We start from the raw sequence: 23,984 nt of genomic DNA, 5'->3' as shown, positions 1-23,984 counted from the left end.
AACTTATGGTTTGTTTCATTTTAACAAATTGACAAAGTAAAGAATGCACATTTACTGAATTGTAGCCTTAAATTTACAGAATATTTAGACTAGAATAATTGTGTGTGTGATTTCCAACTCTTTTGACAAAGTAATTAAGATCTGTCAGACAAAGAATATAGGAATAAAGTTCCAAGAACTGCAGATGTAATGTTTTAGATGGTGTCTAATTATGAGAGAAACCTGGACCATGAGAAATAATAATGAGCATTATTAACCTATAGGTTAAGGGGTATTTATAATAATACAGACTCAATACCTTGTTTTCAACTGAGGGATTACTTTTTCCTTGAGAAATGAATCCCAGATTATAAAAGGGATGTTGAGGATAAAGAAAGAATTGACTTTGGTCAAATCTTCTGAAATCCATCTATTCCAAAAAAGTGAAACGTAATTTAATTACAATTAAATAGGCCAACTTTAAAAAAATTCTATAACCATGTCAACTATTTCTATTTCTTTAAAACATTTTTATGGAATTTTTCATTTACTTGAGAGCCATTGTGTAAATAGGATATAATTATAGGGTATGTCCTGCTCTGTGTTTCTTTATCCAAGCTTATGGTTTTTTTAAAAAAACTTTTTTTTGAGGTTCAGAAGTACATGTGAAGATTTGTTATATAGGGAAGCTCACGTCACAGGGGTTTTGTTGTACAGATTATTTTCTCATCCAGGTTCTAAGACCAGAACCCAACAGTTACTTTTTCTTATCCTCTCCCTCCCCCTCCCCTCCACCCTCAAGTAGACCTGTGTGTGTTGTTCCCTTCTTTGTGCCATGTGTTTTCATCATTTAGCTCCCACTTATAAGTGATAACATGTGGTATTGGGTTTTCCATTCCTGCATTAGTTTTCTTTCTTTCTTTTTTTTTTGAAACGGAGTTTCACTCTTGTTACCCAGGCTGGAGTGCAATGGCGCGATCTGGGCTCACTGCAACCTCCGCCTCCTGGGTTCAAGCAATTCTCCTGCCTCAGCCTCCCGGGTAGCTGGGACTACAGGCACGCGCCACCATGCCCAGCTAATTTTTGTATTTTTAGTAGAGACAGGATTTCACCATGTTGACCAGGATGGTCTCGATTTCTTGACCTCGATCCACCCGCCTCGGCCTCCCAAAGTGCTGGGATTATAGGCGTGAGCCACTGCGTCCGGCCCCTGCATTAGTTTTCTAAGGATAATGACCTCCAGCTCCATCCATGTCCCTGCAGAGGACATTATCTCATTTGGTGTATGACTCCATAGTATTCCATGGGGTCTGTGTACCTGATTTTCTTTATCCAGTCTATCAGGTGGGCATTTTGGTTGATTCTGTGTCCTTGCTATTATAAATAGTGCTGCAGTTTACATACACATGCATGTGTCTTTGTGGCAGAATGATTTATTTGTTTATTTTTTAATTAACAGACTAATTTAGAGTAGTTTTAGATTCACAGCAAAATGATGCAGAAAATACACAGAGGTTGAACATACTCTTCTTCCCCTGCTGAACATCCTCCCCCATCATCAACATGCCCCTCCAGAGTGGTACATTTGTTGCAACAGATAAACCTACATTGGCACATCAATATCACTTAATGTTCTTAGATTACATTAGCGTTCCCTCTTGATGCTGTATTTTCTAAGGGTTTTCAGGATGTGTAATGTCATGCATCCATCATTATAGTGTCATACAGAATCTTCCCCGCCCTGAAAATTCTCTTTGCTCTACTCATTTGTTTATTTCAATAGGTTTTGGGGAAAAAGGTGGTATTTGGTTACATCAATTTACATTATTTTGGCTATATTCCCAGTAATGGAGTTTCTGGGCTGAATGTAGTTTTACTGGTGAGGTTGTAGAGACAAGGGAATGCTTATACACTGCTGGTGGGAGTGCAAATTAGTTCAGCCATTGTGGAAAGCAGTGTGGTGATTCCCCAAAGAGATAAAAACAGGGCTATGTTTTTATATCAGAGCCCACCATATTTTTATGTCACACTCCCTGGAAGCTGAGGGAATATTTCTCAAAAGGATTCATTCATTTCTAGTTTTCGCTGCAATCTAATATGTTGTTGGAACTGCACAGTGACGTTTTACAATGTTAGTTTTCAATGGTTTCAACCAGCAGTGGTCAAGTTTCTGGAAAGATACGAAGTCAGTAAGTCTGGAGTCTTAGGTCTCACCAACTGGAGGCTTTGTCAAAACAGAGGTTTGTGTTCTTATTGTGGTTTCTCTTACCAGTCATTATTATCAAAATTGTCATCTTTTTATACTGTTCTCAAAGGATAACTCACATTGCAGAGTAACAGTTGATTCTTCCTGTTCTTTCTTCTAGGTTGGTATTTTTAAAGGCCTATCTCTTTTCTTCATTTTTATCAAAGAAAAATGTTCCACTACAGTTTTCCTGTTTTGTCATGGGAAATTTCAAGATGACAGGCAAATTTAATGCTTTCTTGATATTCCCAGGCTCTTATCCTGAAGAATGTCTTCCCTCTGCACTTGGAGTTCATATGAGTCATTTTTACTTTATTATTTGCCTTTCTGTTCTTTTTATGTCCTAGATAGAAAGCAGTTTCTACTTTTCTAGTCTACCACTTTTTTCTTCTCAGTAATTGTTATATATTTTATTTTGCTAAGGCAAATTGTTATTTGTAAAATTTGTCAAAATAAAGTCCCTTTGCATTTGGGTGAGAGCTAGAAGCTCCTCACACTACTAGAAAACTATTCCTAAACATGACACCATAAAATAGTAGCTTGCATCGTGTATTATCGTTTACAAAGTACTTTCACGTGCATTTATAGTGTTCAATTCTTCAACAATTTACTAAAGCCTTAATATCCTAAGCATTTTACAATAGCAGTGGTACATAGAAGCTGTTCAATAAATGTTTATGACTTAATTATGGAAATAGATCATACATGATTATCTTCATTTTATAGCTGAGCAAGCTGAGTCACAGAGATTAAATGACATACTGGAGGTCACAGAGCTAGTTAAGGACAAATCCAGAGTCAAAAACTTTAATTTGATGATTCTAAGACAGCTCAACCGTTTTTCCTGCCTAAAGAGATTATGTATAACAATTCACAAATCTATGTCTCATTTGTTTGTTTTTCTAATAAGTATTTCTTATTTGCTCTTTAAGAATCTTTCTTATTAGATTTTGTTCATATCACACAATTACAAGTATAGTCAGGAGAGGTATTCCTACTTCATTTGTAGAGCTAACCAAATTCTAAGAACATATGATTACAAGGAGTAAAATTTTCCGTTTCTGTCCAAGCTAAACTTACTGAATTATAGACAGGGAAGTAAGTGTAATTCTTTCTGTAATAAGTTTCTTCTGATAAGCTAACACAAGCTTTGTTTTGTTTCATTATGTTTTATGTGAATAAGAAGAAAAATTCTGACTTACATGAAACCCACCACCATTTTGGGACTTGTTTTAAAATTGTAAATTACAATTACAATTAATTTTACATTAAAATTAGTAATGGATTGAATAAATTTAGTTTAAAAAATTTCATTTTCAATGACTTCATGCAGTTTATCTCAGTATTTCAATGTGCTAATCATGCTAAGCACGTACATGACCTCCAATCCTTTCATCTGCAAATATTGTCATTTCTTCAATAGCATAATTTTTTGCAGTGCAAACTAAATGATGAATCATTAATAAATAAGAAAATACATTTACACTTATAACAATCTTACTTGACAGTAGGATTGAAATAGGGAAGTACAACTGCTGCTTAAAATAAGAGTGAATACATTTCTGCTCATAATATTCAATGTTTCCTCACCAAGATCCTGTTGTTTTCTATAATCATACTGTAGAGAGGAATTGTGGAGGCGTGGATTCCTTTAAATAATTAAGTTATTTTTCCTGAGGTTATAGCTCGTATTGTGCAACCAAAGATTTGAAATTCTGTTTTCAGCTATGGGCCCTTATTGTTATACAGCTGCATATTTTAATTAACTTCAAAGATAGAGTTTGCTTAGAATTCAGCCAAAATACAAAAAGAATAATATTTTTTAAAGTTCTTCTTCTCAAATTCCCAACTGTTTATTATAATGCATTTTTCAATTTTAGAATATCCGTTGTTTTTTAGATAGATTGAATTACCTGATGAAATTAACTATATAATCTATTTTCTTGACTATACTGATAACGATTATTTTAAAGTTTGTGACTAGTAGCTCCAATATCTGAATGAACCGTGAGTCTGTCTCCATCACCTGTTTTCTTTCTATTTCCTCTAGATTTTCATTCATTGGCATGTTTCTTTGAATGCTAGGTGATTTTTTAAAAATAAAACATTGGACATTGTTTACAAAGTACTTTTAGGATTGATTAGGTTTCCTTCCTACAAAACAGTTTACTTTATTTTTTTGGTTGTTAGTACAGGACAGATCACTTTAATGCCATACAGCTAGGCCCATTCAAAGTTGAGCATCAGTCCTTATGAAGGCCAGAATATTTCTGGTAAGACCTTATTCTTCTAGTCCTTCAGGGAGCTCCACTAAAGATCTGGATATTTACTATGGACCTTTTCCTTAGTGGCCCTGAATGCATATGTTTTTCTTCAGCTCCATGAGACAGCCCAAAGGCTGTGTGGAAAGGCAAATCATTCTTACCTGTGATCACAAATGGCTATGATATGATTGATATAACGTGATGTGCTAAGCTATGGAATGAAAATGACTAGCAAGGAACGACAGTCAAGGATATCAAAATGAGTGAACCATTCAGTCATGTACTGAAAAGAGAGTGTCTAAGAAGGCAGTCGGGTAGTTACTTAACCTCTCTGGGCTAAGTCAATGAGAGCTTCTCACTCCCTTAACACTTACTTGTAAATTGGCAAATGCTTTGATGGGGAAAGTGGTGTTGGGTTTACTTCTGCGATTTCCTTTCTTTGGGATTTTGGCTTTTCAAGACCTTGCTCTTTAATAACTATCTGAAGTTTTCAACGGATACTTTCCACATTTTATTCACATTTTCTGCCTGATTTAAGTAGTAGAAATTATCTTAATCTTGTGTGCCATAACCAGAAGTGAAAGTCACATTCACATTTAACAATAACCTCCAAATTTAACAAAATCTAGCATTTCTTGAGCTGTTCATATATGCCAGGCACTGACCTGAGCATTTACAATAAATTACATATAATTCTCATAAACACATGAGTAGCGCTGCTTTTGTCATTTACAGAAAAGGAACCTGAAATACCCAGAGACCTTAATGGAATTTGGCAATTAAACTCCCATTTTTCTATTCTGTTAGTAATTAGCTATGACCCTAAATCTCAGCTTCTTCATAATAAGTTGCCATTAAATACTGAAGACTTTTTGCTTGATTATAATAGATATGGCCCTAAAATTTCTGGCCTATTGATAGTGTAACAAGAAAACTAATAATTCTCAGAAAAAAATATTTTATTCCAATGACTGGACATGGTGGCTCACGCTTGTCATCCCAGCACTTTGGGAGGCTGAGGCGGGCAGATCACTTGAGGTCAGGAGTTGGAGACCAGCCTGGCCGACAGGCTTTACTAAAAATATAAAAATTAGCTGGACGTGGTAGTGCATGCCTGTAATCCTAGCTACTGAGGAGGCTAAGGCAGGAGAATCGCTGAACCCAGGAGGCAGAGGTTGCAGTGAGCCAAGATCGTGCCATTGCGCTCCATCCTGGGCAACAAGAGGGAAACTCTGTCTCAAAAAAAAGAAGCGTATTTCAAAAATGCTGGAGATTTGAAATAAGGGTCTTTACTGTCCTTGATATTGTCTATCCTAGAATCCTCTTACCTTTTAGAAGTTGCAGTTTCTCTGACTTGTTTTTATCTCTCTTCTCTTGATATACACGGCATTTGTAATCACTCTAGACCCAAACTATAGATGGATGTGACTCTTTCTGTGTCAATTGCAAATTCGAGTTTTTTTTTTTCACTAGCTTATATGAGGGATAAGGATGGTCACTAGGTTAGGATGCTGCAATTTAAATAAAAATGTCATATAATTCTACTAGATGGCAACAGGAGAAAAATCACAGAAGAGGCAGGCTCAGCCCAGGAGTTAGCCTGTTCTATCCACTTTCTTGGTTGAATACTTTACCATTTCCTTCGGCAGCAAATTTTAGAAGAGGTCAATGTAGAGGAACTTTACTGTTTATTAAGTAAAATCACTTTTTAATCTATTCTTCCATTTAAGTACTTAAACCTAATGTTCCTTGGTGTAACATTTGCTGCTTCTGTGGAAGAACACATAGTTAATAAATCACCATTGTTAATTAGTTATAGGTTTCAATGGGGCTCTTAATGCATTTTTTGAATTTTTTTTGAAGATTATTTCTTTTATTTAAATGGTAATGACCCTTCACTCATGGTTAGCAGCCTGAAAGCATTAAAAGATGAACATTGACTGAGCTTGTAGAATTTGTAGGAAAAACGGTAATTCAAGAAAGTCAGAGAAGGCCAAAAAGAATGCAACATTGAGACCACCACCGTTCAGATATAATTTCCTTCTGTAACTATTACTGCATGTATGAGAATATTTGATGTGTGAATATAGTATATACATCCAAGACACGTGATAAATGTGTGTGCAGAAAAGAATAATATACATGTACATACATATCTAATACAAGGATGAGAAAACCAGGTGGAATAAAATGCTGATTAAAAACAACTCTCAAGAAATAATTCTAAGAAAAATATAGAGACAGGTATTTTATATCATAGCTCTTCCCTGTCTTTTAAACACCTAAAGTATTAAAATTTTATTACACAGCTTTATTTGGGATCTAATTCATTTGCATTTGAAGAGATATTTTATTTTTTAGCTGTCTCACATATAAAAGCGCCTGACATTTTCATTTTTTGTTTACTTTTCCTAGTGTAAGAAAATGGTAAGTTGAATTATTCTCCTTTTATAATGTTCCCATAGCAAATGCTGTGAGCAAAAATGAATAAATATAGTAGCCAGGTAGCAAGATCAGTGTCCCAGAAGAAATTATTTTATTTTATAATATTTACTTTTTTTTTTAAGAAGGAATCTCACTCTGTTGCCCAGGCTGGAGTGCAGTGGCACAATCTCAGCTCGTTGCAACCACTGCCTCCTGAGTTCAAGTGATTCTCCTGCATCAGCCTCCTGAGTAGCTGGGATTACAGGCACGCACCACCACGCCCAGCTAATTTTTTGTATTTTTAGTAGAGATGGGGTTTCACCACGTTGGACAGGCTGGTCTCTAACTCCTGATCTCTAGTGGTCTGCCTGGCTCAGCCTCCCAAAGTGTTGGGATTACAGGCATGAGCCACTGTGCCCAGCACCCCCAAAGGAAATAATTTTAGAAATAAAAGCTTGTTCTAGTGTGGGCTCTGGCAATGTCGGTGACATTTTCCTTGGGCAATTTATGTGACCATTCTAGGTGCTTTTTCTTCACTTTCTCCTTCCAGGCTTGACCGTCCTTTATCCCTGATGTGGCAATCAGAGGTTTCTTTCACATGATGGGTACCCTTGCCCACATATGGTCTTCTTGCTCCGATGTTCAATGACACAAGAATGCTTTTGTCCCTGACGTTAAAGGCTTGATACGTTCCCTGTGTCTCCCCCAAACCCAGTGTGTAGATTTTCTTTAACTTCCTTTCTTTTCTCTTAATGTTTAATTCCCAAGCCATGTTTAAATAAGTTTCCTTATCTAGCTGTTGTCCCAGGTAAAGTCCACAGCAGAGTCTGGACTGTCTTGAGTCCAATGGTGCAAGCTTCTTCAAGTGAGCATGCTGCATCACTGTTTTTGTATGAAACTCAGACTCTTCATGTGTCAATTCAATGTGAGCAGTCTTTAAATCAAAGGGCACATGTTTTACTCTATGTATATTTTTAATGTTTTATGTGTACATATATGTTTGAAAAACAGATATGTTGCCAACATTTAAATATTAAAACATTTCAAGTAAAAATACAGATTTGCATTTTCTTCTTGAGGACTCAGAAAGCCCTGGAAGCTCTTGGCTTGCATTTCCACATGACAGATATTGGCTGGAAAATTCACTCATTGTGTGCACCCTGAAATTTCTCCCTCAGGAATTTCTTCTTTCTTACGTGAGGCGCACAGTGGCTTATGAAGAAAGGAAATTTGGAACCCCTGTTTTAAAGCAGAGGTGGATTTTGCTTATCACCTTCATGCTGTTAGTTGACTGCTTTCAGATTTTCTACAGAATATGATTGTGGAGATGAGGGCAGGAGGCATGTTAGGAATTGATTGTTTGATGATAGCTCACCCTGACGTTCATGCTGTTAGATGCTTTGCTCAATACCCAGCAGAGGAAAGAGTTCAGGAGCTGTACACTAAAAAAGGACTGAAATAATTGTGCAAATTGTTAGTGATAGGTCCTGAAAGCAAATGGATTTTTACATTGTCAAATTTAACTGAAAGCCCTTTCTATTCAAGTGTAGTTTACAGACAACTTAGCATTAATATTTTGGAGTGTGTGTGTGTGTTTGTTTTTTAGAGACAGAGTCTTGTTCGGTCATTCAGGCTGGAGTGCAATGGCACTATCATAGTTCACTACAGCCTCCAGTTCCTGGGCTCAAGTGATTCTCCTGCCTCAGCCTCCCAGGTAACTGGGGCTACAGGTTATTATTTTGATAATAATAAAAGAGATTGTGACTCTTAAAAATTAGATTCACAATTGATAACACTGAATCCAGGTCAGATACTTAAGGAAAACGAAGGAGAAACTTAAGGGTTACAGGCAGATAAGAATGGGTAAAACAGAAAGCTTGGAGTATATTGCGGGATTTTGTTGTTGCTGTTGTTTTAAATCTTAAATTACTAAACATCATATTGTAGATTAGCAAGGAAGCAAAAATGAGTTTGGAGTACTTCTTTTCCAGTTGAACTTTGACAGACATATGATTCACACCTTGGAACACATACTATACAATCAAACCCTTGCTGAGATACTCTGCTGCCTATTGGATAGATAGCTGGGCCTGTAATGGAAACAAATAAATGTTTTGGTGATGTTTTCAGGCCAGAACAGAGAGAGAAAATAAAATTCCATTAACTATTAAGCAGCATGCTGTTATCTCCCTGCTTTAGAGACAGATGTAAAAAGCTCATGTTTAAGGGATTGCGTGGGGTTCCTGTGTGCTGGAGAAAGATACCCCAGAGTGGAGAAGCGAGCAGTTTCTGTCTTTGATGCTCCTTCCAAAGGCCGGTGTGCTCTGCTCCACTTTTGCTTACTCCTGACCTCTTCTCCTGCCTTGATTTTGTGCACTCATTGCAACCACTTTCTGCTTCTGTTCTTGCTTTGCTTCAACATCTCAGTTATAGAAACATGTATACCAGATAATAAACCTGTCTCTATCTTGTAATATGGAGCAAAAATTATTCTGTTTCAAAAAAGTATTCATGAATGCTTGTAGAAGTCAAAATAGAAGCATATTTTAACTGGTGCGAGAGCTCCTTTTCTTTCTATCCTTTGGAGAGAATGTAATTGTAAAACCAATTCACCAGAGACGTGTGATTCAATACAGATCATACAGAGGCCCAGTTAAAATTTAGCTTTACTTTAATCTTAAGAAGGCAACCATTATAGACTCTTGAAAATAATGAAGCTACATTGTTTAAAAAAAAACAACAAACTTCTGTAGTTTAGAGTTTTTATTTTTTCACTTTGGCTTCCTGACATTCCCAGCTTAGATGACTCATGAGACATTTTGAGGATGATTATAAATTTGTAGACAGGATAACAAAATAGCTTCCTGTAGTCAAAGTTTTTAGAGTTTTGGTGTTTTGACATCTTTTTGGTACATATAGTCACTGACTTGGGCACTTCATATCCTTATAAATATAGAGTCCTCTATAAAATAGGTGATCGTGACAATAACAGCTTTATTCTTGTGCTAATTTGCCCAATACTGGCTATACTTTTAAATAGGTTTTTTATACATACACCTACACACCTATATAATCTCTTCATTGTTAGTCAAAAAGGAGTTCATTTTGCAGCCTGGACAACATAGTGAGACCCTGTCTCTGAAAAAAATAAAAAAATAAATAGCCAGCTACTCGGGAGGCCAAGGCAGGAGGATCACTTGAGCCCTGGAGGTCGAGGTTGCAGTGAGCTACGATTCCACCACTGCACTCCAGCCTGGGCAACAGAATGACACTCTGTCAATCAACAATATCTGATTTAACATATTATTTAAATAATTACCCATAGATAGCCCCAAATCTGTTTATTCTGCCTTAAGACATTTTTGGTGCATTGATTCTTTTCTTTTACTTTCCTGTTTATTTATTTATTGAAGATGGTCTCATTCCCATTTTTGTTTCTATAAAACTGATAATAAAGAGAGTAGTCATATCTCCAATGAATCTTTTCTGAATCTGGAAAAACATACTCTAAGAGTTCATATCATTTGTAACATATATCATTTTTCATATATTCTCAATTTATCCTAATTTTTTAATTGTAAATATTAAAAATGTCTGTCATATTCAGACTGTGGATTCATTTAGATTCAAATTTAAGAACTGTGACCTTGAGATGACCCCTAAGAACTTAGAATCTGTTTTTCATAGTTTCAACCAGAATGGTGAAATTGTTGCCAAATTTAATTAGATATTAATCAATGATAATATTGGCAAATGTATATTTAGCCATGCATTTTTTTGTTTTTCTCTAGGTTTTATATCTATAAGACTGCTTATAAACAAGGATTTTCTAAAACTATGAAAACAAATATACAATCAAGTTTTTTAGGAAAACAAAGAGTAAGAGGAGAATTTCTGTTTCCGAAATTATAGGCAGCACTAAATGCCTTCATGGTGTGACTGTATGTGTGATAAGATTGCAGCATCTAACATCAGTTAGATTCGCTGAGAATCTGTTCCTTTCAACATCAAATAGCCATCTCCAGAACCAGGAACTGTCTTGCTTCTTCTATTCATTCAGTAACACTAAACCGATGTTATTTTTTGGTTTCCTGTCTCTCTTTTCTAATACTTTTGGGTCCCTCTCTAGTCTTTTATCTCCTTCCCATGGTTTTGTCCATGAAATAAGAAGATCTTACTGCCTTTCCTCCCTGTATGAAATTCACATCTAACATGTAGCAACCTGCTTTTTCTTTTCCAGATTCCTGTCTTGGTCACACAGATAAGTTCAACAAATCATCCAGTGAAAGTCGGACTGTCCGATGCATTTGTCGTTGTTCACAGGATCCAACAAATTCCCAGTAAGTAGAAGAAGGGTAGTCTCAATGAGTGAGCCTCTGTGGGGTAAATTTAAAGGAGATTGATCTGAAGCAGATGTATCTGAAGAAAAAAAAACCAGCTAATTGATTAGCTGATTGATGCTTGTTAATTCTCTTGTTTGGTTTATAACTCCTGTTGGACTATCTCTGTCATCCTTGAACTAACTCAGGTGAAGAGAAATTAAATAGCCAAGCCAAGAATGTGTAGTTTTGGATTTTTTTTTCTTGTTTCCTTTTTCTTTCTTTTGATTTGGGGTCTTACTCTGTCACCCAGGCTGGAGTGCAGTGGTGCAGTCACAGCTCACTGCAGCCTTGACCTTTCAGGTTCAAATGATCCTCTTACCTCAGCATCCTGAATAGCTGGGACCACAGACATGCACCACCATGCTAAGCTAATTTTTAAAATTATTATTATTAGAATAAATGAGGTCTTGCTATGTTGCCCAGCCTGGTCTTGAACCCCCTAGCTCAAGTGGTCCTCCTGCCTAGGTTTCCCAAAGTGCTGGGATTACACGCCTCAGCTACCGTGCCCAGCTAGATTCTTTGGGATAGTTGGCTTGGCTAAGCAGATATAGTTCTTTTATTAATAAGAATGACATTGAACAGTGACGAATTATTTGATTGATAGGCATATGACTTTTCATATATGTTTATCTTAAGTTTCTGAGCAAATCCACAGCTTTGTGCTATCTTACATTTAATGTATTTGTGTACAACTGTTTGAGAGTCTAAAGGAAGATGAAAGAAAAAGTACGAATTTAGATAAATAAAAATCTGGGTGGAGCTGTACTTACCACCAGAGAAGATACGTATTTTATTTAAATTACGTTTGCCTATCTAGTCTAGTTTACATTTTGTAGAATAAAAAGGGATGTGTTACTCTGGACAACTGTTTGTTTTATTAGAAACTAAAATGCTAACTGCATTAGCCATTCTGATCCTACAAAGAGGCATCTGTTGAAAGCTTCTGGTTTTTGAATCTTCTTTACTCCAAAAGCAGTCCTGAGAGATGCTTTGCTGTGGTAGTGCTTGGAGTTGGGGTGGGGGGTGTTTGTGTCCTGTGTGTTCTTATTTAAAGAATTGGGAGATAAGAAAATATATCTCAAGATGAGATCATTTTTCGTTTGTGTTCAAAGTTCTTTTTCTTCTTTTATTTCATTAGAGTGGTAGATAATTTATCACATGCACATGATCTTTGGTCATGACTTTAGGTGATTCTACTTAATTATGTCAACTCTCAAATATAGACAGCAATTGGAATGGAAGCTATACGTTTTAAAGCAATGGATTAGCAGAAACATTATAAGGGTTATCTTACAACTGTAAGATCTCTTACAACTGAATGGTTATTTTACAACTGAATGGCATTCATACACGATGGTTCTTCTTGGTGAAGAACATGGGCTTTCTCCTTGTTAGCTGAGAATTTGTGGGAGGCAATATTCAAGGGAATTGTTAAATCGAAGCAGATTTTCCAGAAACTAAATTGTACTGTGAACAAAGCAAGGATGTATTAGTATGTGTAGGCAACATAAAGGCATCCTGATAAGCTCTTAAGTAAGAGGCGGAACCCTGGGACAGCTGAAGTTGGCTTCTGTTTGAGGACGGCTGTTCTCACATTCTTTCTTTCAGAGTTCTTAAATCAAGCATGGCTTGAGTCAATTATTGCACGAGTAAAAGGACTTACTAGTTTTATTTTATTTCCTGGTTCTTTTTTTATTGCTGAAAAAAAATTTATTTGCAGCTTGCTCAGCAGGGCTTTCAGTCCATATTGTTGTTCTGATATATTATTGCTTAAAGAAAAAGACCAACCAAAATATAATTTTTTTTACAAATGTATTTTAATATGCAAGCATTATGTTGGTATATTCCTTATGATAAAATTGTAGTTAGCTATCAGGGCCCTCAAGTGTAATTGTGCATCCCTTGTTATGCTATAAAAGGATAACTATTATGTGTTGGGGGAAAATATTTTCAAATATAAATCTCATTGAATAAATTGGCAAAATTCATATGAATTTTCAGACCAGATTATGTGTAAAGTTTGGGACTCAGCAATTATCTAAAATAACTCAGAGTTCAGAGAAAAGCTTCCCTCAGACAATTTGCATACTGGAATAGCAGTCACATGTCCTGTTATCCTTACTGTTCCATCCTGAGAAAATTAACCAAGAAGGAATGGAATATTTGGGTCTCTAGTTCTGCCATTGCTGCTGTTAGACGGGACCATATTTATGCAAGAAAATTAGAATGGCTATGTTCTACTTAAAAATCATTTTGGGAACAAAAAATTTTATCTCCTTAAAAGTATATTCCACATTTATAAAGTATAACTGTGTCTGTTACATGAGATTCTGTATAAAAGAGATATATGGTTGCATTGTATTCTCAGCTAACAAAAAGCACATCTTTATGCCAGAGATGAGGATAACCCAAGATTAGCACAATGCAAGTTATACAAATATATTTCTTTTGTGAGAAATAAGTTGATTCCTACAGACCTGTGTTACTTATTCAACAATCAGAATTTAGACCAATGTAAGTTGTTTTTTTCAAAATTCAGCTCCCTTATTTAGCTATACTCACTGTTAAGAATTGTCTTTGTAGGAAATTTAAATACTTTGCCTCTGTTACCTTCCCCTCCCCACACCACAAGAAGATTTAGGGAACAACTGATTACTATCCTGAGTAATGAATAGTTTCATTTCTTCTGTATTCCAAGGTGTGTTACATAGAACCTTGTTCTCGTAAGATCAATTTTCTATTCTTTTAATCATTTTGGTTACATAGGTTGTAGAACTTTTGGCTTCATGTAGCGATGGAAATATGTGAATGTGAGCTCAAGCCTGGAAAATAGTTTTTCCCAGTAGATCACCATTACTGTACACTTCTTATCAGATTTGATGAAGATTTGGTAAAGCATTCAAAAGTCTGTAAAGCAATTTTAATTTATTAATTTTTGAAATGTCTCCCCATTCATTCTTCCTAACATCAACAAAAAAAGCACTTGTTTTTCAGTTTTTAAAGACCTCCAAATAGTTTCAATGTATTTCAATAATTTTAATGTAACTTTCAAGCATAATTAATTGAAGTAGCTTTTTTCTTTCAAAAAGGGTCAGGTGAGCTGATAGTTTAACTATCAAAGACAATTCAGGCATTGTTAGTAAATGGATAAATCCTTCTGAGTTTACAAGAGAAATACCTTTGTCCCATTAAAAAGAGAGAAAAATGTCTATGGTAAAACAAAGGCTTATGTTTAAAAAGGTGGAAATTACAAGTAAAGAAAGTATAAGGAATATTGTCATTTGATTATTGGTCATGAGATGTTAAACATTTTATTTAACTTATATAACTTTTTTCTATATAAAATGAACATCTTAATACCTAAAATGCAATGTGTATACGGCATGCATTCCTGGCAGAGAGTAAGTAGTACACTTGTACTTAAAATTACTGTTTTTTTCCATCATCATTATCACTTTGAAAAACAGCAATACTGACTTAGATGTCACTAGGAAGCCCCGGTGCCCATCAGAGTGGAACCACAGATTTCCACTAAGAAACACATTGACAGCGTGTCTCTGGTACTCCAATTCTTTCTGACTATGTCGTTGTGTGTTATTTTTTGTCTCTTAATAAGACTTGTGTCTGTCTGTCTGTCTGTCCGTCTGTATGTCTCTAAATCACTGTTTTTCATAAAATATATTTGTAAAACTTTAGAAACAGAAAGAGCCATAGAGATCAGCTAATTCAGTCTCCACAGGTACAGCTATGAAAAACAGATCTAAGTACAGCACTGACTTTGGTTGTTCATTTCAGAAATAACATAAAAATATACTCATTATGATTAGAAGGGTAATACATTATAATTCTGAGTAATTTATAAATTAACAGGAAGCCCAAAGAGGAAAATTTAAATTACCTAGAAATCTACTACTGAGAAATAGCGATAAATGTTTTCATGTATCTGTTTCCGACTATTTATTTGTAATATGCACATATATGAACATACATACAGAGTGAGAAAATTGGCATTGTGTTTTGTAAATAATTTTGCCCCCTGTTTTCACCTTCATACATAAAACATACTTTTTCTACACTGTTAATAGCTGTCTAAAATGTAGTCATTAATGGCTATAACAAATTTCTTTGTTATAGAATTTATGTAACCTGTCACTAAAGAGGTTGGTTACATAGTTTGCATCTCATATTAATTGTCAGTAAAATGGTGCTGAACATCCTTGTTTTTAAATTTGTACATGTATCTGATTCTCAAAGAGTGAATTTGTGAATGCTGAATGTTAATATTGTTTTGAATGTGTTTTGACAAATTGCTTTCTATAAAGGTTGTACCACTTTACTACCCATCGCCATTATATTAAAAGTATCCCACTTCCCCAAGTCCTTTCTATTATTAATTTTTAGCTTTGCAAGTTTGATAAGCACAAAATGGTGTTTCATTGTTGCTCTAATTGTCTTTTGATTACCAGAAAGTTTTAACATTGTCATATATTCATGTGCCATTTGTAATTTCCATAATTTCCTTTTAAATTGCTCTATTAAGTAATTCTTTCTCAGCTTCAGCTTACGTCCTTCCAGACGCTTACACAGCATGCAGCGATCTTGCTGGACACGTGCGCAGTTCTCACGATTGCCACTTGCCCTTGCTTGTTTCTCTCTCCCGCAACGTAACATTTTGGATTTCAGTCTTCATCTCTGGCGTGCTGACTTACCCCATCAGGCCTCACTGTTTCTCTGCCTTCCAAGCTTAATGAGCCTAATGTTTCCAACAAGAAACTCAGAAAATCCACTCATGCAGTGTGGTTCTTTAATTTGGAAAAGTTAAGGCCATGCCATTTAAGTAAAGAGAAAGTTACGTTAACACACACATGCAGGGCCTTGCACTAGGAATCAATCTGGAAAGCAGCTGACCTCACTTAAAATCGTTCTACTCCAAGTTATGACAATGACAATACTGAATCCCTTAGAATATTCCTTATTTTTCTCAGTCACAGTACATTACTTGGTACTTTCTTAGTGTCAAGCCTCTTTTCATCAGTAACCTGTTTCAAATTTATTGACATTATTCGTGCTATAATGCACATTTGCTTTGCTGGTTATGATTCATGGCTCCATAAGAAACATTTAGCATTTTCAGAAATAAAACTGACAATTAACTAGTAAAAATACCACAAAGAGGGTCATTGAACGCTTTAAGGAACATTTTTATGTATGTATTTTGCCATACATGGTCTCTTTATAAGCTTAAAGACCATGCTACACTTTTTTCTTTTTCTTGGATGGAGTCTCACTCTATCACCCAGGCTGGAGTGCAGTGGCACGATCTCAGCTCACTGCCACCTCCACCTCCTGGGTTCAAGAGCTTCTCCTGCCTCAGCCTCCTGAGTAGCTGTAATTACAGGCACATGCCACCACACCTGGATAATTTTGTATTTTTAGTAGAGACGAGGTTTCACTATGTTGGCCAGAAGGATCTTGAACTCCTGACCTCAAGTGATCCTTCTGCTTCAGCCTCTCAAAGTGCTGGGATTACTGGTGTGAGCCACCTTGCCTGGCCCAGACAGCAATATTTAAAAATTATTTTTAGACACTGAATAAAATGACCTTGACAAGTGAAAACACAGCTTTGCCCATGAACTATGCAAACTATCTTAAGCTTTAATTAAAAATAATAATAATAGCATAGACCAGTATGCTATTCAGAACTTCCTGTGCTGGTGGAAATGTTGTGAATCTGAATTGTATAGCATGAACTCAGTAGCCACATGTGGCTACTATGAACCTGAAATATGACTAGTGAGCCTGAGAAATTGAATTTTTCAATGAATTTATTTCCTTAATTGTAAGTTAAATAGCTGTATGTGCCTAGTGGCTATCATGTTGGATAAGGGTAACAATAGACCGTATCTACATATTTAAATAAAATATTAAATGCCAAGTATAATACTTACATAAACATTACTTTTATTCCTTCTTTGCTTTTTAAAAGGTCTTACAATATTAGATATGAATTTTCAAATATGTGTATTTATTAAATAAATTTTCAAACATAACCATTATAACTAATTTTTCCCACAGAAAACAATTTGCAATTTTGATTTAGTGGTAGGAAACATTCACTATAATTATGTAGCAGCTATAATAAAAATATGTGTTCAAAACTTATGAAAAATATAAATAATCTTGGAAAAACTTGAACTTTTTTCATTTTATAAAATTTTATAGAACCCAGTTCAAGCCCTTTCAGAGGAACTGGGCCAAATTTGTTGTTTTTGAATTTGTAGTCTTCTCATTCATTTAAAAACAGATCAATCTACACATGTCCAGTAAATTGTGTCATCTTACCTTTGCTCACCTCAAAATGGAAAACCCTTCAAAATTATTCATTTTCTGAAAGATAAAATTGCTTCTCGTTACAGCACAATTTCATTAGGTGCTTACATTCTCAAGTATGCACTAGCTCACCAAAGGCTCAACAAAAGCAGAAACAAATAGAAATCATGAGGTTTTCTCATAAAATAACTATTCATAAAACACTTCCAAGATAGAAAGCATTGTTCAAAACGTTATTTATTAGTTTGATGCATACATTTCTAATGTAAGCTAGTTAACTGAACCTGACTTGATTTTTAAAGACAAATAAAAAAATCTAAAAATTTTCTGGACACAGAAATCACTGATTAAGCAATTTTTACATATTTGAGAATTTTTCTAAAATTTGTATGAACAAAAAAACTTTCTTCAGGGACTTGTGGTTCAATTCTTTCATTTGTGTCATTTTCTTTCTTTATTAACATTTAATTCTCCTATACAATACTTCTTAGAGAAAGTAAATTTTTAGCAATTCAAAGCTGTGTCTAGCTGGGAGCAGTGGCTCGTGCCTATCATCCCAGCACTTTAGGAGGCCAAGGTGGGGGGATCACTTGAGCCCGTGAGTTCCAGACCAGCCTGGAATGAAGACATTGGAGACTTGGAAGGGTGGGAACGGGGAGAGGGTTTGGGGATGAGAAAGTACTTATTGGGTACAATGTACACTGTTTGAGTGACAGAAGCACTAAAAGCACAGACTTCACTACTATACAATATATCCATGTAATAAAACTGCACTGGTACCCCTTAAATTTATACAGATTTTAAAAAGAAAGAAAAGGAAAAACATTTGCTTCAGAGGCTGCCTCTGAGGCTTTCATTTTGGGATATTGTTTTCTGAGCCCCAACACACCCAGTTCAATTTAATGAAGTCACAGTCTCCTTTGTGAAAAGGAAAAAAGAAAAGAGATGTCATGACTTGGCATATATGTATCATGGCTTCTTCCCATGAGTCTCGGGAGCAGAGAGGCATGTCCCCCTGCAAAAACACCAGGTTCGGGACAAGCAGCCCTCAGCAAGTGGAACCACGATATTGTCACAGGCCTGCATTTCCACCTGCCACACTAGCCCACTGTAACACTGTGTGGACCATTTACTGTCTCACTACTGGTTCTGGTTCTCTCTTTTTTCCTCAATTTTTTTCTTTTATTGGTGCATAATACTTTACATATGCGGGACATGTGAGTAGGTGTTACATGCATAGACTGTGTAATGATCAGATCAGGGTATTTGGAATATCCATCACCTTGAGTGTTTATCAGTTAATGTCTTGGGAACATTTCAAGTCCACGGCAAAGTAATTATCAAAGGAAGGCAGGAAATGCAGCTGGTTTAAGCCATTAGTAAAGTATACGTGGGAGAAAAAGAAATGTGAAGGTTGTTTTAGGTTCTATTTTTTATTTCCTCTATGCTTACTCAAGTAATTTAGGAACTCTGGCCATTTAGGTTTTACCAGTGTCCTGAAACTTTTTGCAAGGAGTGAGGGAATGTTGACAGAAAAAGGTTTATATTAACACTTGATGCTTACCTTAGGCTTATGTTTTATTGAATGCATAATAAATTATAATTTCAGAGAATTAGAATACAGAGAGAATTTTTTTAAAATGATTTTGGCAAATGCATTTTTTTATTCGTACCTATTTATTTAACAACTCCAACTAGCTAATTCTGCTAATGCATTGCACTTTTCTGTGGGAAGCTTGTAACTACTATAATAGTGTCAATTTTATCTCAAGAGTCTCTTTTTTTCCTGAGTCTTCATGCTGGAAATGAATGTTGTGGTCGTACAATGCAGGCTATTTCCATTAAAGAGTACTCAATAAACGGTGCTTCTGCTGGACTTGATTTCAACTAGAATATAAATAAGATACAACCATATGGAGCCAGTCATTAAGCACTGACAACACATAAATAAGGAAATTTTAGCAAATCATTCGCTTGACAATTCAGACAAAGTATTATAATACTTATACAATATAAGAGTAAGCCAAGTTAGGAGATTCCTCATATATCCTCTGTGTGAATGTTAAGCTTTCAAGACGGGAAAATCAACTAGATCATGGCTAATCATGCCTCAAGATACTCATTAGTCTGTGTTCACTTCAGCTAGAGTGGATATTGATCAAAGAAGATTCTTGGTGTTTCCATATGATCACCTTGTCCCTCCTGCTGATACCAATCAGGCTTTCTAAAACATGCAATATTTGCACTTTGCAACACATCACCTTCAGATTTTGATCACTGAACTACATTTTCTTTCTCTCTGTCAATCTACTCCGATTTAATTTTTCTTACTTTAAATGGATGAATATTGATCTATTGAAGTTGAATTACCATCACGAAGACTTTTGGCTTATTCTTGAAGAAGACACATGAGTGAAATATTTCTGGAATCAAATGAAAGCTTCTGACATTGGCAGGGGCAACCAGAATTCTAATTACTTGTTTCTGACAGAGGTATCTTTGAAATACTACGTAAATGACCATTTGGAAGCCGTTATTAATTGGCGGGTCATCAAACAAAAATCATTCTCATTAATTTGGGTTTTGTTAAATTCATCTCCTCCCAATAGTTAGAGGTCTCTAAGCAGGTAGTAGAACTAGCATAGCAAAAAAGGTCACTCTTTCTCCTTACTCCATATGCACAATCAGTAACTCTCAGAAGCTTCTCAATTGTTGTCAGTAGTTGAGAATTTCAAAGTATAATGTGAAATAAAAGGAATGCTAGTATTTTAAGCACCAACTAATATAACAGACACTGTGCAAACTTTAGCATGAAGACTCAAGGACCCCCATCCTAGTGATCTTATGGAAAGGCCATATTATTTATTTATTTATAAGAACTTTTAATTGTTTACCAAAGTACATGGGAAAGGAATGAATCCTATTTAGACACAGATAGAAGAGGAGCCATCTTTTTATTTGCTTTAAAAGCTAAAAAGAAAAGAAAAAATGTGGTTTATATGGTTCATGAAACATTACTATGTACCATGAAACGGGCATTTTCTCTGATTTTTTATGAAGTTTACTTTTTGAAGAATGTATATGCATCTTTCAGGGTTAGAGTTCTTCAATAGTCTTAACTTCAACATCAACAGAGTTCTTAAACAGTTCCAATCTGATACCCCTAAGATATTTTTAGCCAGTGACCCAGAGCTACTCCTAGTCCCAAAAGGGTTTGCTTCTATCCTTTCCCCAGCCATTCTACAACAGAATTTCATCATGAATAATTAGAAGTGGATAAAAATATGTGAGTAGAGAAAAGGAGAGATACTTATAGGTTATAAGTAAGTGTTTGACAGCCTCTGCAAATTCTCAGATGAGTAAGTATCTTCCTTTTCTGAACACTTCTACTAAAAGGCAACTCACTATCATCTGGGCCACCACACTCCCTGCTCTAATTTTAGAGGAGGTCATCGTTGGGTCTAATTATTTCAATATAAATTTAACTTTCTTTAAGTGAAGAATGGAGAAAAATTGCTAGAAGCTTCATTCCAGGATTTTAGTGTGATTTTGGTACATTTAGATCCATAGGGATTAGATTATTAAATGCAGCATATAACTTGTATGATCTAAAGTTGCCATATTAAAGTTAGACAAAAATTGTATCTAATATGTATTGAGCATTTTCAATGTGAAAAGGACTGTCTAGCAATATTCCTATGTCATTTTAATCCTCAAAGCAATGTAGTAATATAAGCACTATTATCCCTATTTTATAAACGAGGAAACTTAAGCACAGAATAGCTGGCAAAGGAACCCAAGGTCACACAGATTTCTCATAGCAAAACTGAGGTTTGAATCAAGACAGAATGTTCCAGAGCACATATTATTAACCACTATGACATTACTTCCCCAAACTGGATACTGTGATACTTTTAAAATAACTTATGGACAGGCGCAGTGGCTCACACCTGTAATCCCAGCATTTTGGGAGACCAAACTAGTAGGATTTCTTGAGCCCAGGAGTTCAAGATCAGTCCAGGCAACATAGCAAGACCTGGTTTCCACCAAAAAAGTTTTAACAAATTAACTGGGCAAGAGGGTACATGCCTGTAATCCCAGCACTTTGGGAGGCCAAAGCTGGAGGATCACTTGAGCCTAGGAGTTGAAGACCAGCCTGAGCAACATAGCCAGACCCTGTTTTCACAAAAAAATAAAAAATTTAATGGGTATGGTGACACATGCCTGTAGTCCCAGCTACTTGGGAGACTAAGGTGGGAAGATCGCTTGAGCCCAGGAGGTCCAGGATGCGTTGAGCTGTGATTGCACTACTGCTTGGGCAACAGAGGGAAACCCTGTCTCAAAAATAAAAATAAGAATAGTTTACAGCCTCAATAATTACTTATAGATGTGATATTATTCCAAAAATGCATTCTTATCACTACAGGCATTTTAAGAGTGGAATAAAATTCTGACAACTTTATTTTTCCCCTTACACTGACCAAACCCAGGCGAGCACATTAGCATAAGGCTTAAAAGGAGATTTTAAGTATATGTACATATTTTGTTCTGGTTAGATGTTAAAATATGTTTGCTTATATTTATCTGACTTTAAATGATTAGAGTTCTTGTCAAAGTCTCCATCTATCTTCTTCCTCAGGGACATTGATGGATTTGCCAATGATTTATAAACTACATTGTGCAATATAAATGCTAATTAACCTTCCTTAGATATGATACTGTATATTTAATACGTCGCAATCCTTATTTTTAAAGTGATTTAAGTTCCTTCTTTCTTCCAGCTTTATGGAGATATAATTGACAAATAAAAATCATATATATTTAAGATATACAGGGTGATTTGTCATATTTATACATGCTGAAATGTTCTGCACAATCAAGCTAATTAACACATTCATCATCTCACATTGTGAGTGTGTGTGTGTATCTGTGTGTGGTGAGAACACCAAAAAAGTCTATTATTTAATTTCAAGCACAATGCAATATTAATAACTATGATCACCAGGAAATGTAAGAATGATTCTACTTCTGTTTTACTTTTCTTTTTATTACACTTTAAGTTCTGGGGTACATGTGCAGAACATGCAGGTTTTTTACATAGGTATACACATGCCGAGGAAGTTTATTGCAAACTTTTAAAGCAATCACATTGTTATTCTCCAGTAACTTTATTTAGATTGTGAAACATTTCTAATTACCCCTTTCTAAACACTTCAGCTTTAGTATGGAAGAAAGGGTATCATCTTACCTTCTTGATTTCATGAGTGAAAATCTTTGAAAATATGTAAATCTATTCAAAAAATCTGTAGTATAGTCTGAGTGACAATGAGTTGGCACCTTAATAGGTAAGTGAGATATCTGAGACCTGATCAACATTTTCAACTTCATTGATAGAAAGACTTCTGGTTACTCGGCATGTGATTTTTATGTATTTTATAATCAGTCTTCTCACAGGATGAGGCTTAATTTTAAAACCACATCAGCCCACATATATATAATTTTATATCCATTATTAAAATACTGTTGTTTTGTACGTGGGGAAATGTTAAAAGTTCTTTTTTTCCATTTTTGTTTTTCTAGATGTTCGAAGAAGAACAATTTATGAATACCACCGAGTAGAGCTACAAATGTCAAAAATTACCAACATTTCGGCTGTGGAGATGACCCCATTACCTAGTAAGTGAATATGTAAACCTAGGTGGAAAACATGATTTGCAGATTTGATGATCTGATCAGTTTAATAGTTATAATAGTCATATTAAATAATTACCATTACAACTGTGTTTGGCATGCATGGGCATTTCGATCCTGAGTATTGGGGGACAGTGATGTTTATTTTGGCTGAGCAATCTCTTTTCCCCCAAGTTGCCTGTTGGTCTTGGTGAATTTGTACTTTCCTATTTCCTAGCATGTCTCCAGTTTAACAGATGTGGCCCCTGCGTGTCTTCTCAGATTGGCTTCAACTGCAGTTGGTGTAGTAAACTTCAAAGGTAAAAATATAATAATAATAATAATAATAATAAAACTTACAAAGACTTCCTGCTTCTACTCCCCCATTGAATTTGAAGTGCATATCAACTGCATGGCGTATATATGCATTAGCAATATTATATGTATGAAAATTACCAAGAGCCTTTATAGTCAATAAGGTCATTATCTGGCCTATATTTATAATTCTCCGTGGGACTTAAAATACATGATGATTATAGAGCAGTTGGTGAGTCTATAAACCAAAGATTTTGATTCATATACTACAGAAAGGGTGGTGTGAGATAGCTTTTCATAGCAAGGGTGGTTTATAATAATCACATGAACATTCTTAATAAATTCCTATGCAACATCTCAAAGGTTATTAGTCAA

The 23,984-nt window shown here is 35.3% G+C and overlaps 1 protein-coding gene across 1 annotated transcript in view; it reads left to right on the top strand.

Moving 5' to 3' along the window:
- The window catches only part of PLXDC2 (plexin domain containing 2), a 438,114-nt gene that overhangs the window by 315,530 nt on the left and 98,600 nt on the right, over positions 1-23,984 (top strand). The window contains exons 7-9 of the mRNA XM_012450101.3: positions 11,153-11,252; positions 23,205-23,300; positions 23,533-23,614. Of these exons, the coding sequence (XP_012305524.2) occupies positions 11,153-11,252; positions 23,205-23,300; positions 23,533-23,614 (278 nt within the window). The remainder of the gene's footprint in view (positions 1-11,152; positions 11,253-23,204; positions 23,301-23,532; positions 23,615-23,984) is intronic.

This window comes from Aotus nancymaae, unplaced genomic scaffold, assembly GCF_030222135.1.
Source record: "Aotus nancymaae isolate 86718 unplaced genomic scaffold, 86718_ANA_hifiasm-v0.15.2.pri h1tg000077l, whole genome shotgun sequence".
In the NCBI taxonomy this organism is placed as follows: domain Eukaryota; kingdom Metazoa; phylum Chordata; class Mammalia; order Primates; family Aotidae; genus Aotus; species Aotus nancymaae.
Note: the sequence above shows the minus strand (reverse complement) of the source record. Positions and strands in the feature narration are given on the sequence as shown.